A 23,794-nucleotide genomic window follows, 5' to 3' on the forward strand; every position below is an offset into this window, starting at 1 on the left:
CGTCGACACTAGATTCAGTGTCCGTGTCTGGGTCTGTGTCGACCGACTGAGGTAAAGGGCGTTTTACAGCCCCTGACGGTGTCTGAGACGCCTGGGCAGGTACTAACTGGTTTGCCGGCCGTCTCATGTCGTCAACTGATTTTTGTAATGTGCTGACATTATCACGTAATTCCATAAACAAAGCCATCCATTCCGGTGTCGACTCCCTGGGGGGTGACATCACCATTACCGGCAATTGCTCTGCCTCCACACCAACATCGTCCTCATACATGTCGACACACACCAGACACACAGGGAATGCTCTATTGAAGACAGGACCCCACTAGCCCTTTGGGGAGACAGAGGGAGAGTTTGCCAGCACACACCCAAGCGCTATAATATATATGGGAACAACCCTATATAAGTGTTGTATCCTTATAGCAGCTTAAATATAGTAATATCGCCAAAAAAAGTGCCCCCCCTCTCTGTTTTACCCTGTTTCTGTAGTGCAGTGCAGGGGAGAGTCCTGGGAGCCTTCCTCACAGCGGAGCCGAGCAGGAAAATGGCGCTGTGTGCTGAGGAGAATAAGCCCCGCCCCCTATTTCGGCGGGCTCTTCTCCGGAGTTTGTGAGATCTGGCAGGGGTTAAATACATCCATATAGCCTCAAGGGCTATATGTGATGTATTTTTAGCCATAAAAAGGTATTATACATTGCTGCCCAGGGCGCCCCCCCAGCGCCCTGCACCCTCCGTGACCGCTGTGTGAAGTGTGCTGACAACAATGGCGCACAGCTGCAGTGCTGTGCGCTACCTCAGGAAGACTGAAAAGTCTTCTGCCGCCTGCTTCTGGACCTCTTCCATCTTCGGCATCTGCAAGGGGGGTCGGCGGCGCGGCTCCGGGACCGGACTCCATGGCTGGGCCTGTGTTCGATCCCTCTGGAGCTAATGGTGTCCAGTAGCCTAAGAAGCCAATCCATCCTGCACGCAGGTGAGTTGACTTCTCTCCCCTAAGTCCCTCGATGCAGTGAGCCTGTTGCCAGCAGGACTCACTGAAAATAAAAAACCTAAAAACTTTTTCTAAGCAGCTCTTTAGGAGAGCCACCTAGATTGCACCCTGCTCGGACGGGCACAAAAACCTAACTGGGGCTTGGAGGAGGGTCATAGGGGGAGGAGCCAGTGCACACCACCTGATCCTAAAGCTTTATTTTTGTGCCCTGTCTCCTGCGGAGCCGCTAATCCCCATGGTCCTGACGGAGTCCCAGCATCCACTAGGACGTCAGAGAAAAGTTGATTTACCTGCAGTAGCTGTGGAAACCAGGTCCATGAGACCTTCCCCAAATAAGTCCTCACCCTTGTAAGGCAAAACCTCCATATGCCTCTCTGAGTCGGCATCATCTCATATATAGGACAGCATCCTTAATATGACCCAAGGTCAATAAAATGGTATCCTTATCCAGTGTATCAATTTCAGCAGACAAGGTATCTGTCCACGCTACTACATCGCTACAAACCCAAGCCGATGCTATCGCCGGTCTGAGTAATGTACCAGTATGTGTGTATATCGACTTCAAGGTAGTCTCCTGCCTGCGATCAACAGGATCCTTGAGGGTCGCGGTATCTTGAGACGGACCTTTTTGGATAAGCGCGTCAGCGCTTTGTCCACCCTGGGAGAGGATTTCCACCGTATCCTGTGTCCTTAGTCGGGAAAGGATACGCCATAAGAATCCTTTTGGGAATCTGCAGTTTCTTGTCTGGAGTTTCCCGAGCCCTTTCAAACAACTCATTTAGCTCATGTGAAGGGGGGAAAGTAACCTCCGGTTTCTTTTCTTTAAACATGTGGACCCTCGTGTCAGGTACAGAGGTGTCATCTGTGATATGCAACACATCTTTTATTGCAATAATCATATAATGAATACTTTTCGACAAATTTTGTCTGCAACCTCGCATGATCGTAGTCGACACTGGAGTCAGAATCCGTGTCGGTATCAGTGTCTACTACTTGGGATAGTGGGCGCTTCTGAGACCCAGAAGGACCCTGTGACATAGTGAAAGGCAGGGATTGACTCACTGTACTTTCCCTGGACTCCGCTTTGTCCAACCTTTTGTGTAATAAATTCACACTTGCATTTAAAACATTCCACATATCCACCCAATCAGGTGTCTGCGTTGCCGACGGAGACACCACACTCATTTGCTCCACCTCCTCCCTAGAAGAGCCTTCCGCTTCAGACATGCCGACACACACGTACCGACACCCCACACACTCAGGGAAATCTCTAGAGACAGGTCCCCAACAAGGCCCTTTGGAGAGACAGAGTATGCCAGCACACACCCAGCGCCAATGACCCTGGAAAACACAATTCCCAGAGATATATATAGCGCTTTTTTATATACTGACTGCGCCAAAATTATGAGCCCCCCCCCCATCCTTTAAAGCCCTCTGTCACCGTGTTCAGCAGGGGAGAGTCCGGGGAGCCAGTTTCTCAGCAGCGTGCTGTGGAGAAAATGGCGCTGGTTAGTGCTGTGGGATCAAGCTCCGCCCCCTCAGCAGCGGGCTTCGGTCCCGCTCAAAATACAAAAAACCTGGCGGGGGATTGTATATAATAATGCCACAGCTTAATATACAATTATTTATGCCAGCCAAGAGGATTATTGCTGCCCAGGGCGTCCCCCCTGCGCCCTGCACCCATCCGTGCCTGTATCGTGTGTGTGTGTGGGAGCATTGGCGCGCAGTGAAGATCCGAGGTCTTCTGCCGCCTGTGAAGTCTTCTTTCTTCGTATACTCACCCGGCTTCTATCTTCCGGCTCTGCAAGGAGGACGGCGGCGCGGCTCTGGGACGAACGATCCCTCTGGAGCTAATGGTGTCCAGTAGCCTAAGAAGCAGAGCCTATCACTGAAGTAGGTCTGCTTCTCTCTCCTCAGTCCCACGACGCAGGGAGCCTGTTGCCAGCAGGACTCCCTGAAAATAAAAAACCTAACAAAATTATTTTTTACAGAGAAACTCAGGAGAGCTCCCCTGAAAGCACCCAGTCTCCTCTGGGCACAGGATCTAACTGAGGTCTGGAGGAGGGGCATAGAGGGAGGAGCCAGTGCACACCCATTCTAAAGTTTCTTTATAATGCCCATGTCTCCTGCGGAGCCCGTCTATTCCCCATGGTCCTTACGGAGTCCCCAGCATCCTCTAGGACGTAAGAGAAAGGGGAGCACATAATACTTCATGGGTGATAATATTAAAGAAAGGTACATAACATATGGGTATTAGATTTCTTCAAAAACATCATCTCGGTATTTAATAAAGTTTAATAATTTAAATCTTTTTGTGGACAGCGAATGAGTGCTGATGAAATGAAACGGATTCCTTTTTCTCTCTTTTCGGCTCTATGTATACATTGAATCAGTAAGCAGTACCAATTGAACGTGTTTATGGGGATCCAGTACTTATAAATATTAAAATAACGTAGCATTCCCTCAAGAGTATCATTTTTAAGCAATTCTGGTGCGGGAACATTTCTGAAGATACATGACCACCCTTCATAATCTTAAATTTGTTCAAACATTTTAAATTGTCGGTCAAAATGCAGACGCTGGAATCCTGCCGCTGGAATACCGGCTTTTTTCCCCTCTGTGGGTGTCCAAGACACCCATAGAGGGAGAATAGATCCTGTGTCGAGCACAATGAGCCACCGTGCCAGCAGTGAGCCCGCAAAGGGCTTTCTAGCGCTTGTCCCGCTGCAGGCATACCGGTGGCTGAGATCCCGCTGTCGGGATCATGATAGCCGGGATCCCGGCCGTAGGTTAAACATAAGTATTCCGTAAGACCAACAAGCTCACACAAACAACGGGTGCAGACCAACAAAGAGGTCTCGAAAAGAAAAAAGTTAAGAGCTGTAGCAGCTCTTTCTAGTAAATGGTTAATTTTCCTACAGAAAAACAAGGAAGAAATAAAAAAAAAAACTCCCATCAGATAATACCCCTTTCACACTGCATTACCGTTTTGCACCTGAGATTTTGTATACGGGTCCTTCCTGGATGCAACCAGGCTAAGACCTCTTTTAGACTGGCGGCCCGACCCCACTTATTGTCGGGTTGGGACGTCACCGCTGACTCATCCCGAACCAGTGCTTGGAGATGAGATCATCCTTACCATGGTGTGAAAAGGTCCTGGGTCTCAACCGCTTGGGATACCCATTCACACTGCACTGTGAGATAGGTTGAACCAGTGTTCAACCAAGCTCGCTACCCGGGTTGAAATGCTAGGTCGCTCGACCCAGGGAATTTCAGCAGGGTGCTTTTACACTGCACAATATCCCGGGTTGCGCTTTCACATGCAATAACCTGGGATATTTATGGCAGTGTGACAGGGGTATTAATCTCTTATTACTACATGAAAGTTAGCAGAGATAAACACTAACGTCCAAAACACAACACAATATCAAATCTTTAGAAGCCTAAAGTCAAGTCTCAAATCCCACAAAATATATGAATATATATCTAAGTAGGGTTGCCATAAACCTTTAATATGGGACACCTATGATTTATACAGGTTATGCGGCAGATTTAAACCAGGTGAAATGCTGGCTTGAATTTAGACAGCACAGAACCTGCGGGTTTTTTTGGACACAGATGTGCATACGATCTATCGAGTAACTGTATGCCTCACAAAGAGCACGTGATCACCTTGAAAAAAATGCCACTCAAATTGACGCTGATTGAATGTTCCATCGAACGATGTATCATATGTGCATTAAACATAGTACAATGGGCCTAATTCTGAGTTGATCGCAGCAGCAAATTTGTTAGCAGTTGGGCAAAACCATGTGCACTGCAGGAGGGGCAGATATAACATGTGCAGAGAGAGTTAGATTTGGGTGGGGTGTATTCAAACTGAAATCTAAATTGCAGTGTAAAAATAAAGCAGCCAGTATTTACTCTGCACAGAAACAAAATAACCCACCTAAATCTAACTCTCTCTGCACATGTTATATCTGCCCCCCCTGCAATGCACATGGTTTTGCCCAATTGCTAACAAACTTGCTGCTGCGATCAACTCAGAATTACCCCCAATGTGCATACGATTACAACGGATAACATGGGCTGCACGTATGATCAGAGGATGCAACATTCGACCCGTGGGACCACGCATTGCATCGTAATCATACCCAAAATATGCACACGATACACTGAACGACGCATCAAAATCGTACATTCGTACACAATATCGTCCTAGTGTATGGCCAGTTTATGACGCAGGAGTGAGGAAAAAGTATGCTGCATGGGAATCAAGCCAGCGCCATATGGCGTAATATGGGATAAGTGTATGGAACACATCTGTACCTTCCAAACTGTTACAATAAAGATAAATTAGTAGAGAGACTATAAAGGTCATGTAACTACTGTATCTCCCTGTGCGTCTTATAATGGGCCTAAAGAGTCTCCATAATTAAAGAAACTTTATTATTAAGTTAATTATATAGCGCCAGCATATTCTGTTGGTCTTTACAATTTACTGGTTTTAATTATGAAGAAAAATCAACTGACATTTTTAAATACCGTATAATATAGCCAAACACAGCAATGAAGACCATTAAAATAATTGTTATGGTAAAACTTACCATTGATAACACTATTTCTCCTAAATTCACAGGATACCATTGGGATATGATGATGCAACAGCGTATTTGCACCAAACGGTCAAAGCTTTCGGCCTCCCAGCATGCAACGGGCCCGTCCATATATCCCCGCCTCCTGGCTCAGGCAAATCAGTTGTTTTTCCAAAGCTCAAGGCAGGAGCATCATAGAGAGTCCTAATCAGGCGAGAAGAACACATATGCATGCCCTTCCGTACAAGGAGGAAGAGGTTAGTGAGTGAAAAGGATCCTCAAATCAGGTGCGTCACGGTGGGATCTCTGTGGACTTAGGAGAAATAGCGATTTATCAACAGTAAGTTTTACCATAACGATTATTTCTCCGGCAGGGTCCACAGGTTATCCACCGGATAACATTGGGATGTCCCAAAGCAATTTAGTAGTGGGGACGCTCCTGATTGGACAGGAGGATCCTTCGCCAAAATTCAGCGCCCCGAGAGGCAAAAGGCATCAAAGGCATAATGTCTAATGAATGTGTTAATGGAAGATCATATGGCTGCCTTACATATCTATACTGCTGAAGCACCACGTTGTGCTGCCCATGACAGACCTACCTTACGAGTAGAGTGAGCAGACACATTAGCCGGAACTGGGAGGTCAGTTTGAGAGTATGCTTCTGAAATAGTCATCCAAAGCCACCTCGCCAGTGTCTGCTTATCAGCAGGCCATCCTCTCTTGTGAAGTCCATAGAGAACGAAGAGAGCGTCTGTCTTTCTGATGGCACTGGTATGATTCACGTAGATCCTTAAGACATGGACTACGTCCAACGATGCATCTCCCGCAGAAAGGTCCGGCACTTGGAAGGCCAGGACTACAATTTCTTCATTAAGGTGGAAATTAGACACCACCTGAGGAAGATAACCCTGATTTGGTTCTGAGAACCGCTCAATCTAGATTAAAAAAAAAATTAATCAGAAAAAGGAGGGCGACATAACAATGCCCCTAAATCTGAAACTCTTCTAGCTGAAGCAATAGCCAGTAGAAAGAGAACTTTGGCGGTCAACCATTTAAGATCCACTCGTTTAAGTGGTTCAAATGGGGCAACTTGAAGGGCCTTTAGGACTAAACTTAAGTCTCAAGGCACTGTAGGAGGAACAAAAGGAGGCTGAATGTGCAGCATTCCCTGGAAAAAAGTGCGCATATCCTACAAGTTAGCAATTTTCAATTTTTGGGACCATACAATCAATGTTGACAATTGCACTCTCAAGGAAGCCACCCATAGACCTTTGTCCATTCCTGCCTGAAGGAATGCCAAGACTCTGGAAACTCTGAACGCCATAGGGTCAAATTTCCAGTCACTGCACAACTGAATATAGGCTTGCCATATTCGGTAATAAATGCGATATGAGGAAGGTTTCCTTGCTCTGAGCTTTGTTTGAATTACCTGTTGTGAGAGAATCCTCTTGCTTTCAGGATGGAAGTCTCAAGAGCCACGCCGTCAAAGACAGTCTATCCAGGTGCTTGTGATAGCAAGGACCCTGAGACAGTAGATCTGGACATTAAAGGGAGTAGACTGGAGCATACATTGACATCCTCTGCACATCTGTGTACCAATGTCTTCTGGGCCAACTTGGAGCTATTAGTATCACGGCGCCCTTTCCTTGTTTTATTTTTCACATTACCCTGGGTAACAGGGTGACTGGTGGAAACACATAGGTCAGATGAAAGTACCATCTCACTGACAGGGCATCCACAAAGATCACTCTGGGATCATTTGTTCTTGACCCTTATGCGGGAACTTTGTTGTTCTGGTGTGACGCCATGAGATCTCTCTCTGGTAACCCCCATTTGTCTACCAGAATTTGGAAGACCTCTGAGTGTAAAGCACATTTGTTTGCATGAATGGCGTGTCGACTGAGAAAATCCGCTTCCCAGTTTAGGACTCCCGGAATGAACACTGCGGACAAGGCTGGAAGATGAAGTTCTGCCCACTTTAATGTGTGACTTACCTCATTTATTGCATTCTGGCTGCGAGTTACTCCCTGATGGTTGAAGTACGCTACTGCCGTTGCACTGTCTGAGTGGATTTAGACTGGTTTCCCCTGAAGGATGTCCTTTGCCTGACTAAGTGCCATATATATGGCCCAAAGTTCCAATATACTTATTGGCAGGCAACTTTCTTCCTGGACTCTCCCCTGGAAGCAACTCCTTCCTGACACTGCTCCCCAGCCCTGAAGACTGGCATCCCATTCAGATATCCAAAAGGGTCTCCCTTTGTCCAGATGGGATGTCTGTAGCCACCAGGCTAATGACCTCCTTACTCCCAGACGAAGGACCATAGTCTGCGTTTTTATTGTCTGATGAAAACCATTCCATTTAGAAAGGATCAGACGTTGCAGAGGCCTCGAATGGAACTGAGCATACTCCACCATGTCAATTGTCGACACCATCAACCCCATCACACGCAGTGCTGCATGAATGGATACCCTTTCACTGGGTAGTAGCTCCCGAATCCTTGACTGAATTTTGGATATTTTGTTCAGAGGTAGAAATACTCTGAAGACCTGAATCCAGCACAGCCCCCAAATGAGTCATCCGTTGCGACGGAAACAGGGACGACTTTGCCCAATTTACGAGCTAACCGTGTCTTTGTAAACAAGCTATCGTCTGTTGCGGATTACACTGAAGCAATTCCTGAGACTGTGCCAGGATTAGTAAATAGTCGAGGTATGGAAAAATCCTTATCCCCGGAGAAAAGATGTCATCACCATCAGAATTTTTGTGAATACTCTGGGAACTGTGGCAAGTCCAAATGGTAGGGCCTGAAAATGATGCTGGATGATAGCAAACCTGAGATAGTGCGGATGGGACAGTGCTATAGAAACATGTAGGTAAACATCCTGGTTATCTAGGGATACCATAAAATCCTCCGGCTCCGTGGCCAAAATAATGAAATGTAAAGTGTCCATATGAAACAGAGGCACCCTCATTGTTCAGGAATATCACCCTTGACTAAAGCAACTTCTGAACTGCCTCTTGCAAAGCCCTGGCCCTCATTTCCGCTGGTACAGAAAAAACTTTGAGGAGGGTGTTTCTTGAAAGCAAACGCATAACCGTGAGATACAGTTTCTTGCACCCAGGCATCTGTGGTAGATTTCTGCCAGATTTGTGCAAACTGAAGAAGTCGGCCTCCCACCCTGGGGTCCCCCTAATGGAGGCAAGCATCATCGGGCTGATGGTTTATCTTCTGATTTAGAAGCCGGTCCTCTGGTAGCCCAATGCTTTTTAGTCTTACTAGACTTGTCAGATTGAGACTGTTTGCCATAACCCTTTCCTTTTGCTTTTTCTTGAGTCCAAAAGGGTAGAAAAGCTGGAAATCTAGGCTTGGATTTGTGTATGGAAGATAACTTTACTTTCTTGGAATCTGCTTCTGACTCCAAAAATAGGATTTTAATACCTACCGGTAAATCCTTTTCTCTTAGTCCGTAGGGGATGCTGGGGTCACATCAAGAACCATGGGGTATAGACGGGATCCGCAGGAGACATGGGCACTTTAAGACTTTCAAAGGGTGTGAACTGGCTCCTCCCTCTATGCCCCTCCTCCAGACTCCAGTTATAGGAACTGTGCCCAGGGAGACCGACATTTCGAGGAAAAGGATTTATTGTTAAACCAAGGTGAGATACATACCAGCTCACACCTCAATCACGCCGTACAACATGGCATTCAACATAACGCAAGTCAACGGCATGAACAACGTCAGCAACGGGCTGACTAAAAAACGTAACACAACATGTGTTGAAATGTAACAAAAAACTGCAGATACAGTACGCACTGGGACGGGCGCCCAGCATCCTCTACGGACTAAGAGAAAAGGATTTACCGGTAGGTATTAAAATCCTATTTTCTCATACGTCCTAGAGAATGCTGGGGTCACATCAAGAACCATGGGGTTATACCAAAGCTCTAGAACGGGCGGGAGAGTGCGGATGACTCTGCAGCACCGATTGACCAAACATGAGGTCCTCATCAGCCAGGGTATCAAACTTGTAGAACTTCGCAAAGGTGTTTGAACCCGACCAAGTAGCCGCTCGGCAAAGTTGTAATGCCGAGACCCCCCAGGCAGCCGCCCAGGACGAGCCCACCTTTCTGGTAGAATGGACCTTCACTGTTTTCGGTAACGGCAATCCAGCCGTAGAATGAGCATGATGAATCGTATGACAGATCCAGCGCGCAATAGTCTGCTTGGAAGCAGGAGCCCCAATCTTGTTGTGAGCATACAGGAGAAACAGAGCCTCAGTTTTCCTAAACTGAGCCGTTCTGGCGACATAAATTTTCAAAGCTCTGACTACATAGAGAAACTTCGATTCCAGCAAGGCGTCAGTAGCCACTGGCACCACAATAGGTTGGTTCAAGTGGAACGACGAAACTACTTTCGGCAGAAATTGCTGACGAGTCCTCAACTCTGCTCTATATTCGCGCAATAGTCTGCTTGGAAGCAGGCGTCCCAATCTTGTTGGCAGCATACAGGACAAACAGAGCTTCAGTCTTCCTAAGTTGAGCCGTTCTGGTAATATAAATCTTTAATGCCCTGACAACATCGAGAGATTTTGACTCCGCGAAGGCGTCAGTAGTCACCGGTACCACAATAGGCTGGTTCATGTGGAACAATGAAACCACCTTTGGCAGAAATTGTTGACGAGTCCTCAACTCCGCTCTATCTTCATGGAAGATTAAATAAGGACTCTTGTGAGATAAGGCCACTAATTCAGACACCCGCCTTGCGGATGCCAAGGCCAACAGCATGACCACTTTCCAAGTGAGGAATTTCAACCCTACCTTCTGTAAAGATTCAAACCAATGAGATTGAAAGAATTGCAACACCACGTTAAGATCCCACAGTGCTACTGGGGGCACAAATGGAGGCTGGATGTGCAACACGCCTTTCACGAAAGTCTGAACTTCTGGAAGGGAGGCCAAATGTTTTTGGAAGAAAACAGATAAGGCTGAAATTTGTACTTTAATTGAGCCCAACTTTAGGCCCGCATCCACACCAGCTTGTAGAAAATGGAGAAAACGTCCTAACTGAAATTCTTCCATAGGAGCCTTCCTGGATTCACACCAAGACACGCATTTTCTCCAAATACGGTGGTAATGTTTAGACGTTACTCCTTTTCTGGCCTGAATAAGAGTCGGGATGACTTCCTTGGGAATACCCTTTCAGGCTAGGATCCAGCGTTCAAGCCGTCAAACAAAGTCGCGGTAAGTCTTGCAACATGCACGGCCCCTGCTGTAACAGATCCTCCCTCAGAGGAAGAGGCCAGGGATCTCATATGAGTAATTCCTAAAGATCTGGATACCAGGCCCTCCTTGGCCAGTCTGGAACAATGAGGCTCGCTTGAACCTTTGTTCGTCTTATGATCTTTATCACTTTTGGAACGAGTGGAAGCGGAGGAAACACATACATCGACTGAAACACCCACGGTGTCACTAGGGCGTCCACTGTTATTGCTTGAGGGTCTCTCGACCTGGAACAATATCTCTGAAGTTTCTTGTTGAGGCGAGACGCCATCATGTTTATTTGAGGAATTCCCCAAAAACTTGTCACTTCTGGAGAACGTGTCTGCTGAGGAAGTCTGCTACCCAGTTGTCCACTCCTTGAATGAAGATCGCCGACAGAGCGCTTGTATGCCTTTCCGCCCAGCGGAGAACCTTTGTGGCCTCTGCTTTTGCCGTTCTGCTCTTTGTTCCGCCATGGCGGTTTATGTACGCTACTGCTGTTATGTTGTCCGACTGAATTGCGAAGAAGATGTTCCGCTTGCAGAAGGCCATTGTAAATAGCCCTTAACTCCAGAACGTTTATGTGTAGACAAATTTCCTGGCTTGACCATCTTCCCTGGAAGCTTTCCCCCTGTGTGACTACTCCCCAGCCTCAGAGACTCGCATCCGTGGTCACTAGGATCCAGTCCTGGATCCCGAACCTGCGTCCCTCTAGGAGGGGAGAGCTGTGCAGCCACCACAGGAGTGAGATTCTGGTCTTGGAAGACAGGATTATCCTTCGGTGCATGTGCAGATGGGACCCAGACCACTTGTCCAACAGGTCCCACTGAAACACTCTGGCATGGAATCTGCCAAACTGAATGGCCTCGTAGGCCGCCACCATCTTCCCCAGCAATTGAGTGCATTGATGGATCGATACTCTTGCTGGTTTCAGAATTTGTTTGACCAGGTTCTGAATTTCCAGAGCCTTTTCCACTGGAAGAAAAAGTCCAGAATCATTCCCAAAAACGACAGCCGTCTCGTCGGAACCAACTGTGATTTTGGCAAGTTTAGGAGCCAACCATGTTGCTGCAGAATTGTCAGGGAGAGCGTAATGCTCTGCAGTAATTGGTCCCTGGATCTCGCCTTTATCAGGAGATCGTCCAAGTACGGGATAATTGTGACTCCTTGTTTGTGCAGGAGAACCATCATTTCGGCCATTACTTTGGTGAAAACCCTCGGAGCCGTGGACAGACCAAACGGCAACGTCTGAAATTGGTAAGGACAATCCTGAACTGCAGACCTCAGGTAAGCCTGATGTGGAGGATAAATGGGAACATGTAAGTAGGCATCCTTTATGTCTACAGACACCATAAAATCCCCCTCCTCCAGACTGGAGATCACTGCCCGGAGAGATTCCATCTTGAATTTGAATTTTCTCAGGTAGAAATTGAGGGATTTGAGGTTCAGGATTGGTCTGACTGAGCCGTCTGGCTTCGGGACCACGAACAGGCTCGAATAAAAAGTCTACTCCCTGTTGCGACGGGGGAACCCTGACAATGACTTGATTGTGACACAACTTTTGTATTGCGGCGCATACCTCCTCCCTGTCCGGAATAGAAGCTGGCAAGGCCGATTTGAAAAATCGGCGAGGGGGAACGTCTTGAAACTCCAGTTTGTACCCCTGGGACACTATTTCTAAAACCCATGGGTCCAGGGCCGAACGATCCCAGCACTGACTGAAGAGCCTGAGACGTGCCCCCACCAGTGCGGACTCCCCAGGGGAGCCCCAGCGTCATGCGGTGGATTTGGCAGAAGCCGGGGAGGACTTCTGCTCCTGGGAACCGGCCACGGCCAGTGATCGTTTACCTTTTCCCTTTCCTCTAGAAGCAAGGAAGGAAGACCCTCAGCCTTTTCTGTATTTATTGGGCCGAAAGGACTGCATCTGATAGTGGTGTGCTTTCTTTTGTGGTGCAGGCACATAAGGTGAAAATGATGACTTACCCGCGGTAGCCGTAGATACCAAGTCAGCGAGGCCGTCACCAAACAATACACCACCTTTATACGGTAGAGACTCCATAGCTTTCTTAGAGTCAGCATCAGCATTCCATTGATGAATCCACAATGCTCTCCTAGCTGAGACTGCCATGGCATTGGCCCTTGATCCCAAGAAGCCAATATCCCTCGCAGCTTCCTTTAGGTTATATCAGGGACGCTGCAGTCTACCTAGTGTCAAAAGAACGCTATCCCTATCCAGGGTATCTATTTCAGATGACAAGTTATCTGCCCATTTTTCGATAGCACTACTCACCCACGCAGATGCAATGGCTGGTCTGAGTAGCGTACCCATGGTGACATAAATGGATTTCAATGGATTTTCCTGCCTACGATCCGCAGGATCCTTTAGGGCTGCCGTGTCAGGGGACGGAAGAGCCACCTTTTTGGACAGCAGTGATAGAGCTTTGTCCACAATGGGGGGTGACTCCCATTTTTCCCTATCCCCAGAGGGAAACGGATACACCACTGGAATCCTTTTGGGAATCTGAAACTTTTTGTCAGGATTTTCCCAAACCTTTTCACAAAGCGTGTTCAGCTCATGAGGGAGGAAACGTTACCTCAGGTTTCTTTCCTTTATACATACAAACCCTAGTATCAGGAACAGTAGGGTCTTCAGTCATATGTAATAAGTCTTTTATTGCCACAATCATGTACTGAATGCTCTTTGCCAGTTTTGGATCTAATCTGGCATCACTATAGTCGACACTTGAGTAAGTGTCCGTGTCTGCCAGCTGGGCAAATGAACGTTTTTGTGACCCCGAGGGGGTCTGGACTTGTAACAACACATCCTCTACGGATTTCTTCCATGCCTGGTTCTGAGACTCAGATTTATCCAATCTCTTATTTATCAGAGCCACATTTGCATTCAAAGCACTCAAAACATTCACCCAATCAGGTGTCGACAGGGTCACTCCCACAGCCGTTTGTGTCCCTAACATAGTCTCCTCCTGGGAAGAGCACTCCGCCTCAGACATGCCGACACACGTGCACCCAACACACCCAGACACACTGGGCCTATAGGGGAAAGACCCACAGTAAAGCCTGTCAGAGGGACACAGAGGGAGTTATTGGCAGCTCACAACCCAGTGCTCAATCCCGTTCTGAAACACCACAAAAAATGCCCCAGACCTGCAGCGCTTTTATAATTAACATATAATGCACCAAAATAACTGCCCCCCCCCCCCCCCCGTTTTTCACCCTGATATTTATGCAGCAGTGTGAGGAAGGACCAGCGTCTCTGCAGCCTTGTGTAGAGAAAATGGCGCCGGGTTGTGTGCTGTGAGGGCTAAGCTCCGCCCCCGTAATCGCGCGCTTCAGACACGCTCTTTTCAAATATTTTTTTATACTGGCGGGGGTCCGGACAGTGCCCTGGCACTATGTCCTCTCTTGCCAGTTACTTATAGAGGTCATTATATGCTGCCCAGGGCCCCCACTTCCCCGCGCCCTGCACTCTGTAGTGCCGCTGTGTGTGGGAGCATGGCGCGCAGCGTGCGAGCACTGCGGTACCTCAGAAGCAGTCACTGAAGTCTTCTTTTCTTCTTCTACTCACCTGTCTTCTGACTTCTGGCTCTGCAAGGGGGGTGATGGCGGGCTCTGTGAACGAGCATCTAGGCGTACCTACCGATCAGACCCTCAGGAGCTAATGGTGTCCTGTAGCCAAAGAAGCAGAGCCTTTAAACTCACAGTAGTAGGTCTGACTTCTCTCCCCTAAGTCCCACGAAGCAGGGAGTCTGTTGCCAGCAGTCTCCCTGAAAATAAAAAACCTAACATAAGTCTTTTCAGAGAAACTCAGTAGAGCTCCTCAGATTGCATCCAGTCTCATTGGGCACAGATTCTAAACTGGAGTCTGGAGGAGGGGCATAGAGGGAGGAGCCAGTTCACACCCTTTGAAAGTCTTAAAGTGCCCATGTCTCCTGCAGATCTCGTCTATACCCCATGGTTCTTGATGTGACCCCAGCATCCTCTAGGACGTATGAGAAATACTGTAATTACCAAAAAGAATATCTCCAGTAAAAGGCAGACTCCAGAACCTTCTTGGATTCTGAGTCAGCTTCCCATGTACGTAGCCAGACCGCTCTGCGAGCTGCTACTGCTGAGGCTGATGCCTGAGAGGCAATTGTACCCATATCCAAAGCTGCTTCTACCATAAAAATAGCCGTCTGTTTGATATGTGCAATATGGGATTTTTGCTCTCTAGATGCCATTGAAAGATCATCCTCCAATGCATCAGCCCAGGCTGCCATTGCTTTTGCCATCCAGGCTGAAGCCATGGCTGGTCTTACAATTGCCCCAGACAAAAAGAAAATGTTTTTTTTAGAAAACCATCTATCTTCCTATCCGTGACATAATTTAATGATGTTGAAGGCAGAAGTAACGTAGATTTTCACACCAATCGAATGACATGCATATCTACTTTGGGAGCTACCTCCCTTTTTAAAGAGTTCCCAGCTGGAAGAGGATAACGTGAATTCCATTTCTTTGGAAACCTAAATTTTTTACCGGGCGTAACCCAGGCCTCTTGCTTGCATAATTTGTCAACTGATCTGACCCAGGAAACGCAGTTCTAACTGTTTTGGGATGTTTAAACACAGGTGCCTTAGATTTTAACAAAGGCTCTGCTGCTTCTTCTAAGGATAGAATGGATTTCATAGCACTAATTAAGCTCAGGTATATCCACCGAGCTGAGGCCTTCCTCCTCGTCTCTGTATGCAGACCTGGAGTGCGATGAGTCCTCACCCTCCGACGAGTCCTCATCTGAAACATGTGTAGACTGTGAAGATGTTGTTTCATGTCTATGTGATTTACTTACCACCGGCCTTTTAGCATGCTTTTGTTGAGAGGCTGCTAATTCCTGTACCGGATGTGATAAACCCCAGGTGGAATGTTGCATGTAAGGGTTAATAGGATAACCTATCCCTGGTATAGGAGCTGGCATTATCCGCTCAGCTATACTGGATAATGCCTGTGCAAAAGTAACCCATGGGGGTTCAACTTAAACCTGCACCTGCCACGGATTATTTAAGAGGCTTCGGTGAAAGCTAAAACAATTTGCACATAATCCATTTTGAACCAGATCCTGAGAGATTAACCCAGTTTTGCAAGACAAACATGAAATGAGTGTTGGTGCTGCTGTGGAAAGTGCATTTTCCTCACCCTTGCCGCTCTTAGAAATGATAAATAAATCACACACCTGTACAGTGTTACCTACACAATTTGTGACTATAATCACTTTAAAATTTGTTTAAGTGACATACAATCCGAACCTTCTTTGCACCAGCATTGAGGATTGGAATACACAGAAAACTGACAGAATTATAGTAAAGTCGTCAGTCCCACTAGCAATCAGTCCCATGTTATACATTAGTATAATAAGCAATATGAGCACATAATCAACTACAAATACATTTCAAGTATGTAGTAAAACATATTACTACATTACCTTATATAGGAGATTTAAACGTATTCAGTCGCACAGCAAAAGAAAACAGCAGCAATAGTTTTTAGACTATATGCATCAGGCACTTATCGAACTATTCGTACTCAAAAGTAGATAGAGACTTAGTGCTGTATCACCCAGCTCAGGCGAGGGGGATACAGGGAGACTTCACCCCACTTCCAGGATCGATCAATACGTTAACAAACGCTGAGTGGATCCAGACGCTAATAGTGTACACACTCGTCCCGTGAACCTACAGTGAATACAGACGCCCAAGTGAACACTGACGCACCAGTCACACAGCCGCCTATACTGCGACTGGGTCCCTTTAGATACACAGAATCTCAGATGGAAGCGGGAACTCCGTTCATGGCGGGAAACTCTGAGGAAATTGGTCATGAACCGGGGGGAAGAGACGATCAAGGGAGCGTCTTACTCCCCACTGCTGACATCAACCCTAGGGATAGCGGCCTCATACTACCCCTGGAGCCTATGATCCCTGAAGCCTAGCGCTGGTGCACCCGAGGTGGCAGCCGCATCAGCAACTGTTCGGTAGTCTCCAACTCGAAACAGTGTGGCTGCGTCCGCGTTCCCCTACTATGCGGAAACGATGTCTTACCTTCTCACCGTGCTCCAGCAACAGCCTGGTTACGTCTGTTGGACTTGCTAGTACATCCTACATAGACGGACGCCAAAACAGCACTGTACACGTGGGTAAGCGTTGTTGCGACCCGGTGGGGAAATGTTAGAGCGACTCTTTCTAAAGTAGGTATAAGACGCTTTTTAGAAATATCGCTCAAAAAAATTAGCAAGACTATTAAAAAAAAAAAAAAAAAAGCTTATGGCTGCTAAAAACCCATTGCATGCTGGGAGGATGAAAGCTTTGACCGTTTGGTACAAATCCGCTGTCGCGTCATCATATCCCAATGCTATCCTGTGGACCTTGCCGAAGAAACTAGACATAATTTGCAACAATTACTTTTGGGAAATGAGTCATCAATGCAATTACGTTTGTTTCATAAGTTAATAAAATTGCTTGAAAATAATAATACATTTTGTCAGATAACTTCTGGATGCCACAATTAAAAACAAATCACACATATTGACATACTATTAGTGACGTACCTTCATACTAGGAGAGTTTTGACACAGTGTTCGTAGACACTTGAGCAATTCGACACGCAACCCTACAGGGCTGGAAGATGGAAAAAAGAAGTTCAGATAAAACATTCATTCAGATTAGTAATGACAGTGTACTAAAAAAAATAAAAATAAAAAAAATTGGCAAGCGAAAAAAATACAATAAAATGAGTCACAGGTATGGCACTTTAAAAAATTGGGTCGTACTCCACTTTTTCTGTGTGCCATCACAAATTATGTTTTTGAGCTCCCCATATGCCATCAGACCACCCCACATGCCCTACACATAGGCTAATGTACACTATGGGATGTCACATCTTTTTAGTACTGACAATTGGGGCAGATGTACTTAATCAATCTGGAGAAGTGATAAAGCAGTGACAAGTGCAAGGTGATAACGCACCAGCCAATCATTACAGATTTGAAAACTGACAGTTAAGGGGGGTACGGACGGGAGAGATGTGTGCTGAGCGATCTTAACACAGACCGCTCAGCACAGCGCGATGTGCTGAGCGAGGGGGGCGCTCATTTCACACAGCGGTGAAGTGAGTGATCCGCTAGATTGAGCCTGCATGCAGGCTCAATCTAGCACCGGCAATAGCGATGCGTGGGGGAGCGCATCGCTATCGCTGGAGGGCATACACACGACAGATCCGTGCTTAAAATCTAAGCAATCTATACAGATTGCTTAGATTTTAAACACGGATCTCTCCGTGTGTACCCCCCATTAGGAGCTGACTGGCTGGTGCGTTATTACCTTGCACTTATAACTTCTTTATCCCTTATTCAGGCTTAATACATCTGCCACAATGTTTCTAAATACATTTCCTTCATCTTACAAAGAAAGCAGGTGCAGTGCTGGGGGCAGAGAGGGGGAAAGGGCAGGTGGCAGTTGAGACAATGCTGGGGGTGGAATCAGGTGGAGCTAGGGCTGTGCAGGGGGAATGCAACAGTTGGGGTAGAGCTGGGGGTTGAGGCAGGGAGGGGGTAGAGTGGAGCAAGGGTAGATAGCAGCTGGGGTAGTACTGGGGGAAAGGTGGTGGGTTACAACTTTAACTGTATACATGAAAACAGTGTAGAATGGGCACTCTCAGTGACTGTAAATGAATGCTGTGGTGCCCACCTTAAAGTAGTAACAGTACAGAAGTGGTTCCCTGGAGTGTGACTGGCGCATCCGTCCTCACAATGTAAAGGAAACCAAGCGCCACTCCACGGGTTTAGTGAAAAATCAATTCTTTAGTGCAACATGCAAAACATTAAGGCAAACCATGCCTTAATGTTTTCCATGTTGCTATATATTATTATTATTTTTTATTTATTTTTTCATTCTAGCCCTCTGCACCTAATCAGTGACAAGGGCATATTTAAAATTTTTAGTGAAAATTTGTATACGTGATGCATTGCTACACCTACAGTAGCTGTAGCAACAGGATATTTCCCTTCCAAATTAAAATATGCCCTCCTCACTGGTTAGGTGCTACAGTGAACACTATATACATATACATTTGGGGCATACCTCCCAACATGACCTTCTCCAGGAGGGACAAATGCTCTGGATCAGGGCTTTTCTTAATGTATGATTGCTAGCACCTGTTTTGAACAGGTTAATGGAATCTTTGTATTCAGTCAAATCCATTTATCCCAGCATTTCAGCTATCTTTCATCATGGACGAAAATAGGATTTTAAATTACCTACCGGTAAATCCTTTTCTCGTAGTCCGTAGAGGATACTGGGGATCCATATAGTACCATGGGGTATAGATGGGTCCACTAGGAGCCATGGACACTTTAAGAATCTGATAGTGTGGGCTGGCTCCTCCTTCTATGCCCCTCCTACCAGACTCAGTCTTGGAAACTGTGCCCGCGGAGCCGGACATACTTTGAGAGAGGGATATAAAAAGGATAGCGGTGAGATTCCAAACCAGCACACACAAACAAACAAGAGGATAGCTATGCTAACCAAACTTGGAACAGGAACAGCAACAGCTGAACCAAACAATACTTAACCAAGTAACAGTGCAGGACGAACGAAGCACTGGGCGGGCGCCAATTGTTTCTGAAAGAAAATGGACGAGGCCGAAATCTGGACTTTTATAGAGCCCAGACGTAGGCCCACATCCACACCTGACTGCAGAAAAAGCAGGAAACGTCCCAGATGAAATTCCAACGCAGAATATTTTCTGCTCTCACACCAAGAGACGTATTTCTTCCAAATACGGTGGTAATATTTAGACGTTACCCCCTTCCTGGCTTGGATCATAGTCGGGATGACCTTGTCAGGAATGCCTCTCCTGGCTAGAATCAGCCGTTCACCTTCCATCCCGTCAAACGTAGCCATGTTAAGTCTTGATAGACGAATGGCCCCTCTTGCAGGAGATCCTCGCGAAGAGGTAGAGGCCTTGGATCTTCCAGGAACATCCCCAGAAGGTCCGCATACATGGCCCTTCTTGGCCAGTCCAGAGCAATGAGAACTGCTTGAACTTTTTCCCTTTTTATTCTTTTGAGAATTCTTTGGATCAGCAGAAGTGGAGGGAACACGTACACCATCTGATAGACCCATGGAGTTGTCAGAGCATCCACTGCCACTGCCTGTGGGTCTCTCAACCTGGAACAATACCGCTTGACTTTCTTGTTGAGACGAGAGGCCATCATATCGATTTGTGGGCTTCCCCATCGACGTGTCAAGCACCTGAACACCTCCGGTTGAAGGCCCCACTCCCCCGGGTGCGGGTCGTGTCTGCTGTGGAATTCTGCTTCCCAGTTGTCTAGTCCCGGAATGAAGACCGCCGACAACGCCACAGCGTGTTTTTCTGCCCAGAGGAGAATTCTTGATACCTCTGACATTGCTGCTCTGCTTTTCGTTCCTCCCTGTCGATTTACGTACGCTACTGCCGTCACATTGTCCAACTGAACCTGAATGGCCCGATCTTGAAGAAGATAAGAAGCCTGCAGAAGGGCGTTGTATACAGCCCTGAGTTCTAGAATGTTGATTGGAAGGACGGCTTCCTGACTTGACAATCTTCCTTGAAACTGCACCCCCTGGGTGACCGCTCCCCAACCTCTGAGGCTTGCGTCTGTGGTTAGCAGAATCCAATTCTGAATCCCAAACCTTCAGCCCTCGATTAGGTGAGAAGTCTGTAGCCACCACAGAAGGGAGATCCTGGCCTCTGGCGACAGACGGATCCTCTTTTGTCCAACAGATCCAGCTGGAAGGGCCTTGCATGAAACCTACCGTACTGAAGCACCTCGTAAGAGGCCACCATTTTCCCCAAAAGACTCTGTGTCCAGTATCATTCCCAGAAATGGGAGCCTCTGAGTTGGCTCTAAATGAGATTTCGGGAGATTTAGAATCCACCCGTGATCCAGGAGTAGTTTGGTTGTGAGACCAGTGCTGTCCAACAACCTTTCCCTGGATGGTGCCTTTATCAGAAGATCATCCAGGTACGGAATTATGTTCACTCCCTGCTTGCGAATGAGCAACATCATCTCTGCCACCACCTTGGTGAACACCCTCGGTGCCGTGGAGAGACCAAATGGCAGGGCCTGGAACTGGTAGCGACGGTCCTGTAGTGAAAAGCATAGATAAGTCTGGTGAGGTGGCCAGAGCGTAAATGTGAAGGTCCTTGATATCCAGAGACACTAGGAAATCCCCCTCCTCCAGACCTGACATCACCGCTATCAGAGACTCCATCTTGAATTTGAACACTCGTAAGTACGGGTTCAACGATTTTAGATACAAAATCGGTCTCACCGAACTGTCCGGTTTCGGTACTACAAACAAGTTGGAATAGTACCCCTTGTTTTGCAGATGAGGTGGAACTGGAACAATGACCTGAGTCTGTACCAGTTTTTGAATGGCATCCTGTAAGGTTATACTTGCGTCTTGTAAAGCTGGTAAGCCGGATTTGAAGAATCTGTGAGGTGGAGATCCTGAAACTCCAGTCTGTAGTCCTGGGCAATAAGATCTATGACCCAGGGATCCTGGCATGACGTTGTCCAGATGTGACTGAAATTTCTTAGTCGGGCTCCCACCTGCCAATCTTCCAGGCCATGCGGTCCACCGTCATGCAGAAGGCTTTGAGGAAGTAGAACTGGAGCTCTGTTCCTGAGAACCGGCAGTTGCTGGTTTGCGTGGCTTACCTCTAACACCTCGGTTGGCAGTAGAAAATCCTCTGACTTTGCCCTTAATAAACTTGGCAGTCCAAAAGCACTGTAGGGTAGGTCCTGAGTAGGTCTTCCTGGTTGGGGGAGCTGCAGAAGGGAGATATGTGGACTTTCCCGCAGTAGCTTTGGAGATCCATTTGTCCAGTTCATCTCCAAATAAGGCATCTCCTGTGAAGGGTAGGCCTTCCACGCCTTTGCTAGAGTCCGCAGTCCACTGGCGTAACCATAAGCCCATGCATGCGGATACTGCCATAGCAGTGGTGCGTGCATTAAGCAAACCTACTTCTTTTATGGCTTCCACCATAAAATTTGCAGAGTCCTGTATATGCTGCAGGAGTAACACAATTTCCCCCCTAGATAAGGAATCCAACCCTTCAATAAGGTTACACGACCATTTAGCATTGGCTTTAGTAATCCACGCACATGCTATAGTGGGTCTCTGAGCCACCCCAGCAGCTGTGTACAAGGATTTGAGTGTTGTCTCAATCTTATGATCAGCTGTGTCTTTCAGGGAGGCTGCACCAGGGACGGGTAACAATCTTCCGTGACAACCTGGACACGGATGCATCCACTATCGGTGGACTTTCCCATTTTTTCCTATCCTCAGGAGGAAAAGGAAAAGATGAGAGTAACCTTTTAGGGATTTGAAATTTCCTATCAGGAGTAACCCACGGTTCTTCAAACAGGGTATTTAATTCCTTTGACACAGAAAAAGTGACTGAGGATTTCTTTTTTACATTAAAATAAGATTCCTCACAACTCCTCTGTCACCTTATCAGGAATTTGTAGCACATCTCTGATAGCTGCTATAAGAGCCTGTATTCCCTGTGACAGAGCAGCGTCCCCCCTTTCTGAATTCACCTCCCCCTCCTCCATGTCTGACCCCTCAGCGTCAGACTGCAGGATATGGGCCAGAGTACCTTTTTGTGGACAAATGGCAAGGGACTGAGACGCTTGTTTGGGGACTGAGTATCTGTTCATAATCTCATCCACAGACTGTCTTGAAGTATTGGGTCTCTTTCTTATTGCGGGACAAAATAGAGATATTAGAAATCATTACTTTGAGGGAATCTAGCCACACTGGTTCAGCTCTGCTAGCCTGAGAAGGTGCACTACACTGAGTACATAGTAGTGAGCTCCCTGGGGAAGAGGAATACTCTGCCGTACATGAGAGGCACTCTTTCAATAACATATTGTAAATGTGACAGCACACACACACAGGAAAGGTTAAAACACAATTAATCCACAAAGAGCCCTTCCAGGGAGACACAGAGGTATTTGGAGCCAGCACACCGCGCCCTTATTGCTAATGTCAAGCTTAGCCGGGTCGCAGACTAAGTACCCAGATTGGGGACTTAGTACACTAATAATCGCTCCCCCCGTTATGACCCCCTGGTACCAGAAATATAATGTGATTGAGCACTGCGCACTGTGAGTGTTTTTGTTGCCTAAATGGAAAGCTGCTGCACAATTATAGCTGACCACACTATAATAGAGACTACACAACAAGAAGATTTGTGCTGCGCTCAGCCTGATGTATTTGCGTTATTCTATTGTGTGACAATTGAGAAAATGCATCAATGGAGGTAAAAGTATAAAATTGTTTATTACAATAAAAATCATAGCAATGTACACAAATGGTAGCACAGTATATAATTGTGCGCAGGGATGGAATAAAGGAAAGTGGGGGAAATCGGACAAAGGAATGAATGAATAACTTGATGTGAAAAGAGTAGAGGACAGAATGTAGAAGAAAAGTTCAGGATATAGGAGAGAATGAACAGTGATAGGGTATGTGTCACTTGAGTGACCTTAAATGAGCTAATCGTTTCCAAAACGGCAACTTAATCTTGTGGATACAAGTGATGTAGATGAATGAACTAAATAAATAAATTTCAGAATCAATGGTAAGTAATATCAATTCACGGTAATGTGTCGTCCAAGCTGTCGAAGTCGAAAATATCATACCCACATGCATCACGTGCAAACACCACACAGAGTGGCCTCCGTGTGTGTGCTTGTTCTGCCGTGCGTGCGCGTACCCACACGCTGCGTACACTGGCTCTCGAAGCCCTGCGTATTAGCGCGTGGTATGAGTAAATACGGTAGCATGCGCATTCGCATGGAAAAGCCACAAAGACATATCTGATATTTAATCCACTTAGTGTATAATT

At 46.8% G+C, this 23,794-nt stretch overlaps 1 protein-coding gene across 4 annotated transcripts in view; it reads right to left on the minus strand.

The window, feature by feature from the left end:
* Window positions 1–23,794, minus strand: part of SAMHD1 (SAM and HD domain containing deoxynucleoside triphosphate triphosphohydrolase 1) — a 272,305-nt gene that overhangs the window by 158,311 nt on the left and 90,200 nt on the right. For all 4 annotated transcript variants that reach the window (XM_063960182.1, XM_063960181.1, XM_063960183.1 and 1 more), the window contains one exon: window positions 17,442–17,511. In XM_063960182.1, coding sequence (XP_063816252.1) covers window positions 17,442–17,511 — 70 coding nt within the window. The remainder of the gene's footprint in view (window positions 1–17,441; window positions 17,512–23,794) is intronic.

The sequence above is a fragment of the Pseudophryne corroboree genome, chromosome 3, assembly GCF_028390025.1.
Source record: "Pseudophryne corroboree isolate aPseCor3 chromosome 3, aPseCor3.hap2, whole genome shotgun sequence".
Lineage (NCBI taxonomy): Eukaryota > Metazoa > Chordata > Amphibia > Anura > Myobatrachidae > Pseudophryne > Pseudophryne corroboree.